At 34.7% G+C, this 17,768-nt stretch overlaps 1 protein-coding gene across 4 annotated transcripts in view; it reads right to left on the reverse strand.

Moving 5' to 3' along the window:
• FAT1 (FAT atypical cadherin 1) overlaps nt 1-17,768 on the reverse strand; it is a 112,261-nt gene that overhangs the window by 55,572 nt on the left and 38,921 nt on the right. For all 4 annotated transcript variants that reach the window (XM_067297995.1, XM_067297994.1, XM_013942103.2 and 1 more), the window contains exon 3: nt 16,796-17,110. In XM_067297995.1, coding sequence (XP_067154096.1) covers nt 16,796-17,110 — 315 coding nt within the window. The remainder of the gene's footprint in view (nt 1-16,795; nt 17,111-17,768) is intronic.

Consider the following 17,768-nt stretch of genomic DNA (forward strand, 5'->3'; position numbering starts at 1 on the left):
TTCCTGTTTCTCTTCTACCTCTGCTTACCACAACACCCGCCCCCCAGCCCAGCAAGAACAGTGAGCTTCAGTAATTTGCATCACTGACTATTATTCCACTTGGGAATACACTATAGTGCACACTGTAACGAAGTGGCAAGATAGGTCAGTCATCCTTGGGAAAACACAACTTTATAACAAACATTTCAAAGCTAATGATGAACAAATGATTCAGTAATGTTTCAAAACTCACCTCATCAGTAATATTTTCATAATAGCAGCTTAAATACTTAGTCTTTGGATGAACCACAGCTGCTCTGCTTCATTAACTGGAGAGGTACTATAACAAACTGAATCTAACTGTAAACATCCCTATCTTAAAATAAATAAATAAATAAATAATAATCATAATATCATATAACAAATACAATGAACATTTATTGTTCTCCCTTCCTTCCCCCTTTGAGTTTACACTATAGGATATCTGTCTATTTGATGTTGACTGCGAAATCAAAATAGTTACATCCACATCCAAAGAGAATTCACTTCAGATTTGTATTTAAACAGTATTAAAACATAAACACAGTAAAATATGCAACTATAGCATTCAATTATGTAAATATAAATACAAATCTTACATCTGAAACAAAAAATAGCACGAGAGCTGACATTAGCAGGGATCTATTTTAGTCCCATATAAGCTTTCATCTCAGTGCCTATCACATTACCCTCTATATTTCACTCTTTGTATCTGAAAAATAGCACATCACCAACACTCCCCATTCAGTGCTGAAATGACAATCTCTTAAAAAAAAATGTAAAACACTATATAAGTACTAACATATTTTATTAATATTAGTGCCATGTTATTAGACATCTTTATGGCATGGATGATCTCAGTGATGAAAAAAATGGCATAACAAAAAATGTCATCTTTGCAGGGGGAAGAGGTTTTTTGTATGTGTGTATGCTGTTGCGTGTTCACAGACTTGCACAGACTTTCCAACTGCACACTCAGCTTTGGATAATGAAGTGTCTGGGGCTTTTTTTCTTCTAATAGAAAAGAAAACAAACTTGCAATCACTAAAGATCCAAAGGGCCAAAATATGTGCCAAGTCCACTAGCTGCCTCCAATGAGTTTGGACTAATAGGCATGATTTGAATATAGCATAACATTACTTGAATTATAGTGTATGAAAATAAACACAGTTTCTTTGATCTTTGAGTGTGTTGGCACTGAAGGTTTATGAATATAGAAAGCAGTTACAACATCTTTATCACTAACTTCAATAGATACAGACATTACAATTAAATATGATGAGGGAGGTCCCAGTTTTACAGTCATGTTTTGTTGATGAGATTTTTGTCTTCTTTGTTGAATGCAAACCATAACCATCAGCACCAGAAATGATTTCTCTAAGCTGCATTAGTGCAACTCCATCAGTTTAAAGCCTTGGATCAGTTTATAATTTTTTTTATTTATTATTTAAACTCCCGCTCCCCCAGTTCCACCTCCAAAATGGCAAATTGCTAAGAAATGTTGAAAATAATTATCTGGGGTTTTCTTTACAATGTCTTAATACTTAAACTCTCACACTGATTTATATAAGTATGGATTTTAAATTCACACATGACTGTAATGATAATCTAGTTTGACTACGGCATAATACAGGTCTAAAACAGTGGATGAACTGCAGCATACTTTCTATAAACCAAAGATCAATTATGGCTCTTCAGGTGATAAAGACGCTGTCATACCTGTAGGTAGAATTTCCTACTAATTATCCTCATTTAAGAAACAGCATATTACATCCAGTTCAAGGCAGCTTTTCCTCTTGGACAGAGGAGTTTAGCTTGCTTTTGACTGATAGACTGAGAAGTCCACTATAATCAGCAGTTTCCCCCCATAAAAGTTGTTAAATAGTGCAATATAGTCATGTTTTAGACTTCTCTTTTATAACTAAATACAAAGACCTTCTCAAGCCTTGCAGTCAGGAAGATCTCTTATGATAACGTTTTGAACAGCTTTCCAATATTTCAACATTTTCTGAAAGAATGGACAAAATGATTGATGAGCACAATAATCTCTAATTGTTTCATCGCTGCCACAGAAAGACAACTAGTTTTTTCAGTCTTTATTCTAGTGATTTCAAGTTAATCATGACAAACGCCTAACTTTACAATCAGTGACCATCAAAAAATGCCTATATTTCCTTTCTAAAGAAATTCTTAATTGTTGTCATTCAGATCTGCTTTTAGCAAACTATAATGAAACCTTGTCTTCTAGGTCAATCAAGACATGGCTTTAAATCCAATGGAAATAAACAGGTTAATAAGAATAGGTTAATGAAAATAATAGCAGATGGAATTAAGATCAGACTTTCGCTTTTCAGCTGAGAAAATATAACTTTCATGTCTTACCAGTCATGTATAGATGATTGTAAGCTTGGCAGTGTGCTATCTAGTACATCACTATGAATGCAGGCTGCCGAGTTAACAACAAAAAATCGCAACCAATCATGGTCCTAAAGAAAGCGTACCACAAAGAAACTGAACAGCTTTGGTTTACCTGGTCTTAAAAGCAACTTCTTAGCTATTTAACTTGCTTTTCATTCCTCAACTCTTCCTTGTCCTAAAAGCATTAATAGTTCTCATTAAAAACTAGCAACAGAATTGTCTCGAATAATTTTCAAGAGAAGTGCTGAAAAATTGATTATAAATATATAGTCCCAAAGAAACTAGTGATGAGTTAAAAACACATTAAGGGGTTGTAAATACCTCTTCCACTCAAGTAAAGCATTTAAAACTAATTATATCTATTCTTTGTCCAAGGACCAACAAATGTAAAAGTGATACCACTTTTCAGGAAAAAATGTTCAGAGCTATGATTCTTCTTTCCACGCTCTTAGCTGCATACTCTAACCACTAGCTAGAGGGTTGTGTTCTTGCTTGCTTGCTCTCTCTGGCCTCTTGAATGTTGTTTTTGCTGCACAGTTGTTCACCTAGAACAAAGATCACTTCTGCCTGGCACAGCCTGATGCTTAAGAGACTTTTCCAGGGAGTTTAAATCCCTTTGGAGGATTAAAGAGGAAACAGCATGTGATTTTCCACTTCACACTTGAATTTTCTGATCAGGGTATTTTGCAAAAACCAGTTATACCACTCCATGAATAGTTAGCTTTAAAAAGATAAATAAATAAAAGGATATCTAGTGTTGTATACTGTGCTGAAATCAGAGCTTTCCCTTTCTGTTCTGTATAGCATGATTGCAGTCAACTAATCACTCTTTCAGAGCTTAGGTGCCTCTCCCCCTTCATTTTCCACTTGCAGTAGTTCAGGCCACCAGGACATTCCCACTAGTTTACAGGCAGCTAGTTAAACTTCAGGCTGAAGAGGCAAAATGCTTTATCAAATGCTTTATCCAGACTTCTTCATTTGTTTTCTAGATCACCTTCTTTTCTTTAGGCACTTCCTGTTTCAGATGCTGAAGTATATGCTCTGGATTTCAAAAGAAATTCTCAAGAACCATTTTTGGAACACTAATCCCAGCTGAATAATGTCTTGCCCTTTGAATGGTACTCCATGAAAAGTAATGTAATCAATAATTGAGATATCTGAGTCCTACCCAGGTCAGGACTGCATCAAACAAGGGATAACTAGCCTAGTCCATAAGGGCTTGCCTGCATCAGCATATTAGATGTTTAATGAGGTACAATACTATCAGTGTTTATGAGTTTGGTATATGCTGCCAGGACAGACTGCAAACTTTGTATACTGAGTTAAAAGTTACTTACTTAATCTTATGCCTGATATTTCATAGCACCAGTCACAAGGTTCATCAGTAGCAAAGCAATTTAATTACTCAATTCTAATATTACAAAATATAATTTCATATGTGCACCTTACACTTAAGACTCACTTTCCTAAACTATTTTAACAACATCCAGATACAAAGACCTTGAATTTGATGATCAGAGTAGTCATTAATCATTTTAATGACTGCAAGCAGGGAGTAAGGAAAAGCAGTCCACCAAAGATTATTAACTTATGGTACAGGGAGGAAAAAACACTTTATACAAACAACCATAAAGTCAGTCAATGCAATAAACATTGTGGAGCTTCAAACTTTATACTAAAATCTAAAACCTGTGTTTAGTGACCATATCATTAGAGGAAGCTGCTCAGATATAGCCTCCATTAACCATGTAGTTTTGTTAGTTAACCATAGTTAACCATGTAGTTTTGAGTACACTAACTAATCAGAGTATTTTCAGTCTGTATTTGTTAGAGAAGTGGTATAACTGCCTCTGCAGTTACTCTTTTACTAGTAAATCTACTTGGGGAATAATAATCGCATCCCCCCAAAATAGTTATACTGGAAAAATAAACCTAAGCCTAGAATCCTGCATTCTGAGTACTTAGGAGCATTCAGGATGTAACCAGTTTCATTATCAATCATATTCTTCTGGTAGCTTGGTTCTCTCATACATGAGGAAAAAAAAGAAGAAAGAACTAAGCCATGAGAAGGATCAGACGAAATAAGGAAAAAATGATACTTAATAAATAACAAAAATAACTAAAATAATTTCAAATGGAAAAATAAAATAACAAAACTCAAATATGATTATACAAAGGAAACTAATAATACTGATGATGAATTTCCTGTGGAATGATCTTTGATCTTATTATCAACAGAACACTATAAATTGTTGTTATCTCTTTGGTCACCTAGCAAAAATACTCTGCCTTCAGCACCACCTGGTATACTAAAGCCACACCCATTCAAAGGCCAAATTCCACTGGTAATTAATTCTTCCAGCAACCTTATCTTCATCATTCTCCTTTATTCTCTCATTTTGAGCCGTACTGTCTTCAGTAAGTGCGGAGTTATTTCCATAAAATCTCACAACACCTTGAAAGATCATTTCAAACTGACATAATCTTACTGTGTTGATACTGTGTAAATGAAAAAAAGGACCCATGCTCTCCTTTACAAAAATTGCCATTTTTCCCCTTGACTAAAGGAAATACATTTTTCAGCTTACTGTGGCCAGCACTGAGCTGTTAACATGTTAAAAAAACAAACAAACAAAAAAACCCTATCAGTTGAGAGAAATATTTAAGAGAAATGATTAAAGGATTGAGGTTAGCTTTGAGGGTCACTTCCTCTGCCACAGATGCTTTTCGACTTCATGATTAATATCCCATAAAATTGTTGCAACACATGTATGGATTAAGGAAGATTGTGCCAGATTCACAAAGTCAGAAAAGGAAAAGACCATATGAAACTCTTTACACTTTACTCTGCTGGTAAAGCTATTGGTAAATACTTGCTCTGAAATGCGGGCTAGGTAAACAAAAGTTTGAATTCAGACTTTTTGCTTCGAGGTAATTGAAAGTATTCATCAACAAGTAGATTTGCAGGCACACCTAACTACCAACAACCATAAATTCAGTCTGTATGAATGGCAACTATACCCTGTTAAGCAAATAACTTATAAGCTTTAACACTAAGATTTTTTAAATTATTACAGCTAGTTAAGGATATCTAATTTCAAAGAGAAATATCAGAGCAAGTCTCCATGTTGGCTGATGCCTTGGTGTCCCTATTGCTGTTATGCAATTCAACTATCTCACAGGACATCATTGCACTTTGCTTGTAATTACAGCATACAGATAATAACAGCATTGACAGAGAACAACTAAGCAACATGACAAACTACTGAATGTTTTTTGACACTTAATAAAAAGTCTACAAACAGCAAAATGTATTATGGGGAGAAGAGCAGAAAGTTTAATACTACTAGAAAAACTGTTTTTTGCAAACTGAGAACAGCACAAGAAGCCACCTGCTATATGTGAGAAAAGAAGTTTTAATAGCGCTGACTTTCACCTTTGGAGGGCCAAATTCTGCTATATTGTACCCAGATAGCTAAGAAGAGAATTTGGCCCTCCAAAGTTAAGAGTCAGTACTATTAAAACTTGTTGGTAAATTATAGTGGTATGATCTAGAGTGAAATAAGAGATTAAAGTGTCTGGTTCAACATGCAAGCTTCTTAGTATTTAACATACTATAATGAAGAAGTGTCTTTTGGGAAAAGTTTTCAAATAACCTTACAGGATGCCAAAAAAGGCAACAGAACTACTAGTTTTATATATGGTCTCCCTTACTACAACGTCCTTGGAAACAGAACATTCAAGGATGAGTTTCGATCTTGGTTATCTTAGTGCATCTATGGATTTACACTGCATTTACACAAGGATAAATAAGCGCACCCTCTGGACTGAAAAATGTACAGCCATCACAAAATAAACCCCCTTTATAATTACACGTAGTTCACAATTCCATTACAACACCATGCTAGTGTTTGGTGTCACCACATTTAAAAAAACAGTAGGACAGGGAAGGCAGGGGAAACGCACAAAATAGCATTATGTATTTAAAATGTTAATTTTAATCTAGATGAAACATGTGACCTTCTCAGATCAGTTTGTATTATATAAATTGATATTTTTATTCACCTAACATTACATTTTATTTTTTAAAATACAAAATATGAGAAATAAATAAAATTTACTTATACTATCTGCAGAGAAAGGGCAAGAAAATAGCTAACTGGCAGTTAGAGACAAAATCTAGTACCATGAGATCTTGAAAACATGGATTACATTATGGAAGGGGAAAATTCATCTTCAAAACCTCTGTCATTAGCTATTTATTATTTTTATCTGTGTGGCTTATTTCACTTTTTTTTTTTTAAATCAATCAAAGCCACGAGGATTTCTTTAAGAAAGCTCCTCAGTTGCAAAAGATGATTGGTCTTTCTTTGCCAACTTCAGAAGCTGAAATTTAAAAGTAGTCTTCTACATTTGAAAAGGTATGCAAAATTGAGAACACACTTCCTTAACAAGCCAACAAACCAGACTTGTATTTCTACTGCTGGAATATAGAAAAATTTTGAAAGACTTGAGCTAGGTGAATTAAAGAATGTGACTTGGAAGCGGCTTTCTGTAAGTTTATCACAGCACTGACACTGGAACTAAAAGATCTTTCCTGAAGGAAGTGAGACAGAAAGAGTAGCATGACAGAAAATACATGGAGTGACCTAACACTATCAATAAAAACAACTCCTCCTTTTCTGAAAGAGCAGCCTTATTCCAATCTTAGGATTGTTCTGAATATGTGGATAAATGGGATACAAATTATTATTCTGAGATATTTCTGGGTTTTAGGCAGCTACGAGCTTACCAATAATCTTCCTGCAATATCTTTTTGGCTACATATTTCAATCTTTCAAATGGAAGGGAAAGTTAGGGCAACAGTATAATAATCCTGTGACATGTAATTCTCCTTATTATCTTTTCTTCTTTGATATTAAGAACGGTTTATGGATGACATACATATTTACAAAAATACAGAGGAAGTTGAAGTTCAAATGACACTAAGAATACTCATATTTCCGACAGCATTACAGGTTTTCTTTTGAGGCCACTAACTACCTATACATCTAAACCCTAAAATATCCAGTTTCCAAATGAGTATTTGGAGATTTATACAGTGCATTATTTTTATGCTTTAATTGCATGTCACTTCCTCTATTTATGAGACAGAGTACTACTAGAACAAATCTGGAATGCACTGCTGTCTTTTACCTACTGATAAAAGGGAATTGATTTTGTAACTCGACCACATGTAAAGCCCTCCAAGCAAAACTCATGACAAAGACAATCACAGACTGGTGCCAAAGGTCTTGTTTCAGTGCTCTGCAAAAAGAAGAGGAATTTTCTAGCTGACTGTTGGTTATCTCCTGACTGTGCTTCCACTGTGAATTTTTCAGCTAGAAATATTTTATTCTTTCAGGTGGAACTACCTTTTTGCTGGGATTGATCTTTTATTGTCATCATTCAAAAAAAATCTCACCAAGCTAAATGCAAATATGGGGCACTAATTCTGATTGAATAATTTTCTCTTAACAGAAATTAATCAGTACCGATGCTTATACATTTATTATATACACAAACCGCCTTAAAGTTACACTACTCAGAGAGCAAATCAAGGAAAAACTGATACCTGTGAAAGCCATTACACTGTTTGAAGGTGCTACTATGCAAGTGGCTCATAACAGAATCTGATTACTCTCTCTTTCCTGGTTACAATTACAATTTCCCACATTACATATTCCAGCTCAGAAGAACATATGACACAGAGGGAGTACGTTTCCATCACCATTCTGCATCAGGTTACATGAAGGTAGAATAATATCTTGGGAAGAAAACCGTAATTTTTTAAAAATTCCTGCTTTACTGCAAAGATCATGCAGAGTATGGCCTGAAGTTTTTATGTAGTTCCAGGCATGGAAACAGGAGAGAGGAAGGACTGCTGTGCTGTTATTTTGCTTCTCCTTTATTTTTCCCAGCTCCTACCTCTTCTCTTTTTCTAAAGAAATATAACAGAATAAAAATAAAAACAAAAAAAACAAAAAACACACAAATACCACCATCTAAAATTTAAAAGAAGTGATCTTCACTTAAAGGCTCACAAATAGTCTATAAAATAACTCTGTCTATAGTATAGTAAGTTTTCAGTCTTTTCAAGTGCTAAATCCCTAGACATTGTAAAGTGGATGTGAAGACCCTAATAGAAATTTTACAGATATAAACTTGTTTTCCCAGTCCCAAAAGAGACCTGGTTGAAAACCATTAGTCTAGTCACATTCCTTCAAGTGCTTGAAACAGCATTTAAAAAGAAAATAAAATTAGCTTTATGCCAAAATAAACTCTCTTGGCAAATGTATGTCTATACAAACCTTTGGCTACACATGTAATCTTCCCTGGTCAACAGAAGTTTCACAAACATTTAGGTTAATTCTGGTCCCATTTTCCATAAAGATAAAGAATTTGTCCTAGAAATAGTGTAACTGAATACATTTATTGTCTCAGCAATGTTCAAATTGTTCTCATATGCTCTGAGTTGTGTGACATGAATGAGTAATAATTGAGCCTGGTATTGTTTGACAGCTAAAGTAGTAACAAAAAGACAATTTCAACATTTGGGTTTTTTATTTATCTCTAAATCACATTAATGTGTAATGCAGTAATACTTGTTTTATTCAAGTTCCAAAATGTTAGGTCAACTGGAATGAAAAAACACAAGTAGTAAACAGAGATTTCCTTTGTTAAAATGAAGCATACACTATTGTGTGGTCACTGGCCCTTCATTTCCTCACTAAGTAATTCTCCAATGTTATCGGAAACCCTTGGAAGTTGTTTGCAGCTGTACCCATTTCCTATTTCACTTCACTCAGTCTCCAAATCAGCCACACGCACACACACACACACACACACACACACACACACACAAGATATTGCTTTGAAGGTTAAGAACAGTGTAAATTGATACAATCGTGTGAGGTAGATGATTTGCCCACTGGCTGTTCTCATTTTATAACTTTACAGAGCTCTAAGAATTGCTAGAGGCCAATAAATCAAGAGCAAGATCCACAAACTCAAAGTGGTACCAAAATTTTAATCCTACTCTTCATCAGAACAAACTTTCTATATTAGAATAGTATTATATGGTGGGATTGCACATATAAAAATGCCTTTAATTCAGTACTTAACTTGAAGGTTGACACTAGCTTTATAATGCACATTTTCAGGTGTGGTATGATCCATGAAACAAAAACTGCTGCAATCCTAAATTGCTACAGGATCAGTTTAGTATAAGTACTTTCAAAAACTTGAGAGATTAGAAAGAAGAGGGAGGGAAAGAAAGAAAATAAGAGCAAAAGGTACATCAAATAATATTACATCCTGTACAAAACATTTTTAGATGCAGAGTTAGTCACTCTTAAACTAGGAAATTCTAGAGTTAAGACTGCCAAACCATGTTAATTTGCCTATCTTGTATGCATGCATTAAGATACTCAGATTCAGGCCTCATTCTGCACACAGGATGCAGTATGTTCTGAAACAGGCAGTTACTCATTGTTTCTGTCAGACTTCCTTATGTAATAGATGTCTACAGACCTTATCTAAATGGCCTAAGACTACACCATAGGATTACTAATTTCCTCACAGGAATGTCTATGGTATTCTTATGATAATATCCAAGTCCTTCATAAACATGAATTAATTTATCTTCACAACACTTCCTAACAATTGGGTAGTGTAATTATTCCTATTTATAATATGTGCAAAACTGAAGCATTGGGAAATTAAGACCAAAATTAATTTAGTAATTATCCTATCCAGGTCATGAACCCAAATCTAGTTATTAAAAGGACACAGCATTTTGATATCAAGTTGTGTTAAAAGCATAGAAAACTATGCTTTTACACTCAGCATTTCTGCAAATCCAACTCAGAGTTCTTATATGAGGCAATGCCAAGTGACCCTCATTTGCTGTCATTGTTTTCAATTGCTGCAGTAGCTGAGGCCTGGCTCCTGAAGACAGTGTTATTTGCTACTCAGCCCTGACTCTTTCCCAAGTCAAATCTAGTCAGTACAACGAATGCAGCAGTCCTGAGGGGTGGACAGTAGGTAATCATACCAGTTTGGCCAAAAGAAATTTTATTTCACGGGATCAGAAGTTATTTCTAGCCTGCATACCTGGACAAAGTAATACAAAAGAGGAGCTCTTCCCTCACCATATATTGGTACCCAATTAGGATTCCAGGCTCTCGCTCAGTAACACTCACAAGCACTGAACTCCTTTCACTTTACCATTCCAATGCACATACTGCCACTTACAAGGAAGTAGTAAAGGCTTGTTTCCAGATGCCTTAACACAGCAATCTTTCAGATATTAGTTATATAAAGCCTGTATCATTGAGGAATAGCTATCTTTTAAAACCATAGCATAGCAGAACTATTATATCCCTATGAAAACAGATGCAGAGTTAGGCCTGGGGGGAACTCAGTTGGCTCCTTTTGTTTAGAGAGTTCAGTTTAACGGCTCTAGTGCTGCAGTAATTAACAATGCTCTCTTTAGCTCTTAAATTTCCATGTTTTGCATATGACTTGCTAAGCCATTATGGTTGGTCAGTTAAAGCTGAATCCCTTTCTTCTAATTTCACATGGAGTTTGCAATCCCTCAAGAAAGAATAAAAATAGAGGAAAACTACAAAGCACAGGAAGTGATAACAGAAAAAAAAATCCATTCTAGTCCCTTAGAAAGTCTGAAGTTCTACAGAACTGAAAGTATACATTTTAAATTGGGAACTTGTTTGTATACTACCTTTATAATTCTTACCTGGTCCAACAAAAACCCCTTCTATTTAATGCATGCTCTGTTTCATTTCTCAAGAAAAAAAAGGAATTATTTGTTTCAATTCAAACCTCTAATTTAAATGAATATAACCACTCTGTCCTGAACTGGCACTACCTGATCCATTTCTAAATTGTTAATCCAATATACATTAGCAATTAGCTCTCATCATCCATATATTCATTATATTATGAATCATCATTCATAAACAGCTCATATAAATGTACACTTATAGACAAGGGTATGATCAGCCATTCCTGGTAGATGCCCTATTAAATATTTGCTCCACCATCTAAGAATAACTACAATTATGCTGCCAACTGCCATGCTTCAAATATTCCTCTCAAAAGTAAAAGAAAATTAAGATATTATAATATGAAAGCATAGTAAATTAAATAAAAATATAAATCTGCCCCCGAAAATGACTGTTCATGTAAAAATTAAAATATTCAATGTTTGCACAAACACAACCATGGATGTGACTCACTGTGTGTATAGCTGAACAGATAAAGTACAATCTGTTTTTCAAAGCATTAATGGACTTGTCTAGAAACCAAAGGAAATCAGGCTCCCAAAGAGACCAGTGTGGACTTTTATGTAGTTGTCTAAAGATTAAAAAAAAAAAAAAAAAAAAAAAGCATTTTCCAATAAAGACAATTTAACATCCAGATCTAAAACAAATACTACCTGAGCATTAAAAATTCCATTATGGTCTGAGCCTGAAATAAACGTACTGCCCTTACAAGAATTCTACTATTATTCTATTAATAGTAGATTAATAATAATTAGTAATAATTCTATTAATAGTAGCAATCCATCCTATTAATGAACAAATGGATATTAAAACATCTGCAGAGATGAGAGACTCAGATTAAGAAATTTCATATTTTCCTCTGCTTACTTTGGGTACGTGAATACAGTCCTTTAAAAAAGCAGTCAATAAAGTAAGATCACCTTCTTAAGGATGATTCCAGCAAGATGTAAATTTTTTCAGTTCTGCAACTAGATTGGAGTTGAACTGATGGCTTACAGGTGAAACACCTTGTTGCTTGTTCCCTAAAGCATCCACTATTTGCCCATCTCTTTGCTACTTTCTCAGACAGAACCTATCCAAATGCCTCCAATGGATACCATCCATCCTTGTGTCTAGATGGGTGGGCTGTTTGTCAAATTTTATTTGTACATAGAGATTTTAAGAAGTTTTATAAACATTTCCCTCTTAAATGCTATACCTGAAATCTGCCAGGAGTGGTAAATTATGAATAAAACACCTGGGAAAAAGACACAGCCTTATTTATCAGTTTTGTTTTCTAATGAGCACACAGGCAGCTTCTTACCTTTCATTAAGATGTTTACTTTGATATTAGCAGCACAAAATTACAACAGGGCTCTCCTCCATCTTTAAAGACTAGCAGCTAAAGGGCATTCTGATAACTGAGTTTCAAACTCTTTGACCTTGTTACTTGTTATAATTACAAAATGTTAAAAAAAACACAAAAAAACAACCACCCACAAGCAAACAAACCCCGCCCACAATAAATAGTGAAAACTCACTACTTGCTACTAGACATACCAGAAAAAACAGACAGTGTACACTGGGAGCTCCAAATCACAAGACTCAGAATTTGCCTACTTTTATATAATCCATTGCGTTAGACCACTGTGCGAGTGTTGCTAAACAAATCTTTCTAGATCCTCAGTGCAAGAGCTCCTGCTTTAGAGAGGTGAAATTAACTATAGTGCTCCCACTATCAGAATAGCTATCAAATACTGCCAATGCCAACTCCTTCCATCTAAATACATTAAAAGGGTTCAGAGCCCTTTAGTTTTGGTCAATTACTTCCATATTTAATTTTAATCTATTCTGCAAGATGTTAAGCAGTATACGGTATCCTACACTAAAGACTAGATATAAAGCAGTTACCATTACTTACATATTTTCCTACATTTGTGTTCAGGCTGACCATGACAGTTGTGCAATTAATCTCTGCACCAATTCTTTCCTGCAAATAGCACTATGATAACTATTTTTATTTCACTTGGCCAGCTCACATGTACAGCAGCTTTTTTTCATTACATGTGAACTCTGGAACTAAAGAAAATGATATTTCGTTTGTTTTGATCGAAGGCCAGTTATATCTGAAAAGATCACCAAATATGTCATATGATGTAATGTGTTATATTTCCTGTTTCAAACAGTGAAATAGCATTTCTATATACAAAGTTACTAACATTTATTTTCAAAAATTTAATAATTACTTAAAAATAAAGATTTTTTTCAAGTTAATATGAATATTTACTGAAGAGAAACTGATCTCTTTAAGAAGCATGCAGATACCACTTCTACTAGTAGCACTTTTTGGTAACAGCTCAGTTAATCAACAGTTCTTGTAGCGAAAATAAATCTCTTCTCCTTTCTGTGAAACATGAACCCTCCCTTAGATAGGTCCAGGCCAGTCATTTTCTCTATCTAAAAATTCAGGATTATTGCACAAGGAAACAGACATCTTAGTTTAGAGGCTATAAGATCTACAAAGGAACTAACTACTTACAGAGAACAGGAAACAGTATTTTACTTGACGTAAGTTACATGTAGGTTATTGCTATTTATTATCTGTATTACTGTGTACAAGAGTTTAGTCAGGGCCCATGATACCATAGTGTTAATTCTGTAAAAAGATCGAATAAAAAGATGATCCTTGATCTGGATGGGAGACAATAACATAGTATCAGTTGAAACATATTTTTAGCACTCGCCACCCATTTTAAGAATCCCAACCCAAGTCCTTCCTTGGCTTGGGCTGAATGCCGTTATTAATAATTTAATCACTCATGACCTCAGTACTTGATTTGCCTTTGGGGCTGCACAATGACCCCAAGTAACAAACATATAATGTGTTTGGTTCTTTTACTTTCAAAGTTACTTTCAAAGTCACCTTCAAAGTTATTATCAGATACAGTTAAAAACTTAATTCATATTCTAGCGCTATCTCCTCTTTGGCTGGAAAGGAAACTTGGGGCCCTATGAAGGTTTCTCTTCCTTTAACAAACAGCTTACAGTGTGATAGCTGTCACGAGGACAAAAAGGGGTAACATGTCTGTATAAGAAAACTGGGCAGGATATGATCTCACTAATTCTAGTCTAAAGTTCTTTTCAGCTAAGCCCTGTTTTAATTAAGTGAGGGGTGTAAACTACATTCTGTGCTGTAACTATCACACTACCTAACTGTTTTTAAAGTTATTTTTAAACTCCTTAACATTCCAATCCGAGTGAAAGAGCTTTCACCTTAAATAAAATCTATTCAGAATAAACGTATTTGATTTGTAAGAGACAGAAGAGAGACTTGGGAGGTAATAAATCTGATAACCTCAGTCCAAACTCATCTTGATCACTACATTAGTATCTAGTGTAGATCGACAGTTTCAAACCAAACGTGCAGGAAGAGAATACAGCCCTTTATATCACATGAAATCCAGCTTCCTATACAATATGAAGACTGACACTCACTCTCACTCTCTCTCTCTCTACATATATATAGAGTTACATATATATATATGAGCCAGCCATTTGTAGCATTACAATTTTAACAGTAGCAAAGACATCAATTAATTTACTTGGCCAATGATACAGTCAGGAATAAATGTGGGCAGAGTTTATGTTCACTTGCAATTTGAGCAAAGCAGACAGTCAATTTTTTCAACTCAACTCACAGGTGAGTTTACTCCCATTTTATCTATATCTCTGATTGAGATAAGAAATATCAAAGTAGAAGAAAGGAAATCGTACTTTTTGAGAACAGAAAGAGGGGAGAAAGAGAAAGAATAGACAGAGGTGAGAAATATTTTTTCCTTTTGGGTCAGAAGTAAGCAGAGAAAAAGAGAGAGAAATGGAAATAAAGATCATTAACAGTTACTGCATTCACTTTAAAATGCCTTATGAATTTGTACTGTTCTACTTCCTGTCAGGCAGCCTTTGTTCTAAACCAACACTTCCCTAAATACACTATTTACTATATACTAACTACGCTAAGTATCTGTTGCTATAGCTATTTCATATATCCCTCTTGGCAGTGTCTTCTCATGTAGATGCAGCACATGCTGGCAAAGAAATTTTTGTCAGAAATAACCCAAATGACATATCTGTGTTTGTACACAGAGCTTTGCTGACACAGCAGTCTCAGCTGTTACAGCATGCAAGTTTTTCATACCCTATGAAACAGAATTAAAGCTATAATCTAAACACCACAACCTTCAAAACATACCTTTAACCCACAGTTTTACTCCTTTAAATTCCCTGCAATTCCCTCCATGAATGAACAAGAGCTAAACAGAAAAAGGCTTGTATTCCTCCCTTCTACCTACTATGTGTGTAAGAGATTAAAATTAAAATACCTATCTAGCATACCTCTAGTCTAAAATTCTCTGGATTCTGAGTAGGAATTTCTGGTTCAGTAAATCAGAAGCATCTCCTGAAATCTGTACTGTGAAATAGTACCTAAACATGTCATATGAAAAGCAAAGTTGTGCCCTGCTCAGCAAAATATGATTTAATTAACAACAACCTCTTTACCTTTAGGAAATATTTGTAGAAAAAAAAAAAATCCAGTATAGGTACTGTTTTTTCTACATTCATTCACAAGCAAAGGATGGTTGGCAATCTTTACACTGCTTTTAAGCCCACTGAGCAGCTTCAGTTAAAATGGAGTATTCTGTTTCCTGTCTCTCTGCCCTGCACATATTTCAGTATTTGTGATTCACAGGTAATAAAGTGTCACTTGTTTCTTGTATTTGTACTTTGCTATTGAAACCTCAGCCTGTTTTTCTGAAGCTTTACAAACAACTATTGAATTAAGACTCTTTCTTTTCATTATATACCAACCACAGCTACAAATCATTATCTTCCAGATTTTGTATCTCTTAAAATGGCAACAGTTACTTACACAGATAGTCCTTTCTGACTGTGGGACAAGCAAGTTTGCAGTTAAAAAATGGCCTGCATTGTGACAAAAATCCATGCATGAAAATTTGAAGAGGGAGACTGTTAAAAAAACTGCACCTAACAAGTTTTAAATCATCTAGTGTTTTGCCTCACGTCAGGATTGCACTTTTGAAGGAAGTCTCCCAATTGTCCCTACTGGCTGTGCTGTGGTTCACAGTATGGACAAGTCTTGCAGAACATGAAACAGATTCCTTTTGGATGAAACTAAGCTAAAAGATATACTGCAACAACATATTCATTGCACTCCAAACGCAAATGGGCATTGCTCAGTCTAGAGCAGCGCTACTCTGAAGTAAACCTCCAAAAATGTGTATAGCGAGGATGTCAAGTACTTTGAATGAACTGTTTCTCTCCCAGATCCTCTTCTACTGGTCTGCATGACTTGCCCTTATTGACCCAGCCCAAGATATCAGGTTATACCTTTAACTATTGTGAAAGCATGGTTATAATGTTAAACTTAAGATCTTGATTTTGCTCATTTAAAGTATTTACACAAAATAATACACAGATTCATTCATATTTAACATAAAACACTATGCTGTACCTACCAGTTTTGGGGTTTATTGAAAAGAACCCCTGTGGATTTCCACTAGTAATCTTGTAGGTTAACTTCTCGCTTGAGCTAGAATCTGGATCAAATGCCTCAATCTGAACAACGGATACATCTTTAGGTGAGTTTTCCATGACTTCTGGGTAGTAAACTGGTTCTGTTGTCTGAGGAGCATTATCATTAACATCCCCAACTTCTATGTAGATTTCAATGAAAGATGATAAAGGCACAACACCTTGGTCTGTTGCATAAACAGTTAACCAGTAATGCGAAGTAGTCTCACAGTCCAGCCGATCAGCAGTCTCTATAATACCTGTTAAACAGGAAGAAAAATAAATATAAAGCTCTATAAATATACAGAAAAAGAATAAGTAACAAGCTTAAAAAAAACCCAAAACACAAGTTCCACATAACTGAGACCAATTCTACAAGCTCTGTTTATGTGTACACATAAATGTATTAAGGCTAACCTGAAACCACAAAAAAATAAGATTACTAAAGCATTTTTCAGCAGTTATGTATTACAGACACCGAAACAACATACTACTAAATTTTCTTTCCATCATTTTTTGAGATTTATTTGATCAATTAACTATTCACAAAAGCTATTTTGCCTAAAAGACTAACTGTAATGAGTAATTTGTAGCTTTTTCAGACTTGAATGACCCTCTTTATTCTTCACCAATTACAGTGAATTTTATACTATATTAAATTATCTGATTTAGATGCCAAACTTTTGAATGTTTACCATTATCCATGTTAATGAGTAGCTACTTAAATGCAATATATTCTTATGTATGTGCCTAAATGAATTATTTAACTGAATTTTCTTAATGTGCATAAGTATTTGGGTTCACATAGAAATCTTACAGAAAAGAACAAAATTAGTCCTGAAGTTAATCTTTGTAGCTTTAGGACCAATGGCTGCCATTATTCTGGCAAGTGAAAGCAGTGCTTAGCTTCATAGCTGC

The sequence above is a fragment of the Apteryx mantelli genome, chromosome 5, assembly GCF_036417845.1.
Source record: "Apteryx mantelli isolate bAptMan1 chromosome 5, bAptMan1.hap1, whole genome shotgun sequence".
In the NCBI taxonomy this organism is placed as follows: domain Eukaryota; kingdom Metazoa; phylum Chordata; class Aves; order Apterygiformes; family Apterygidae; genus Apteryx; species Apteryx mantelli.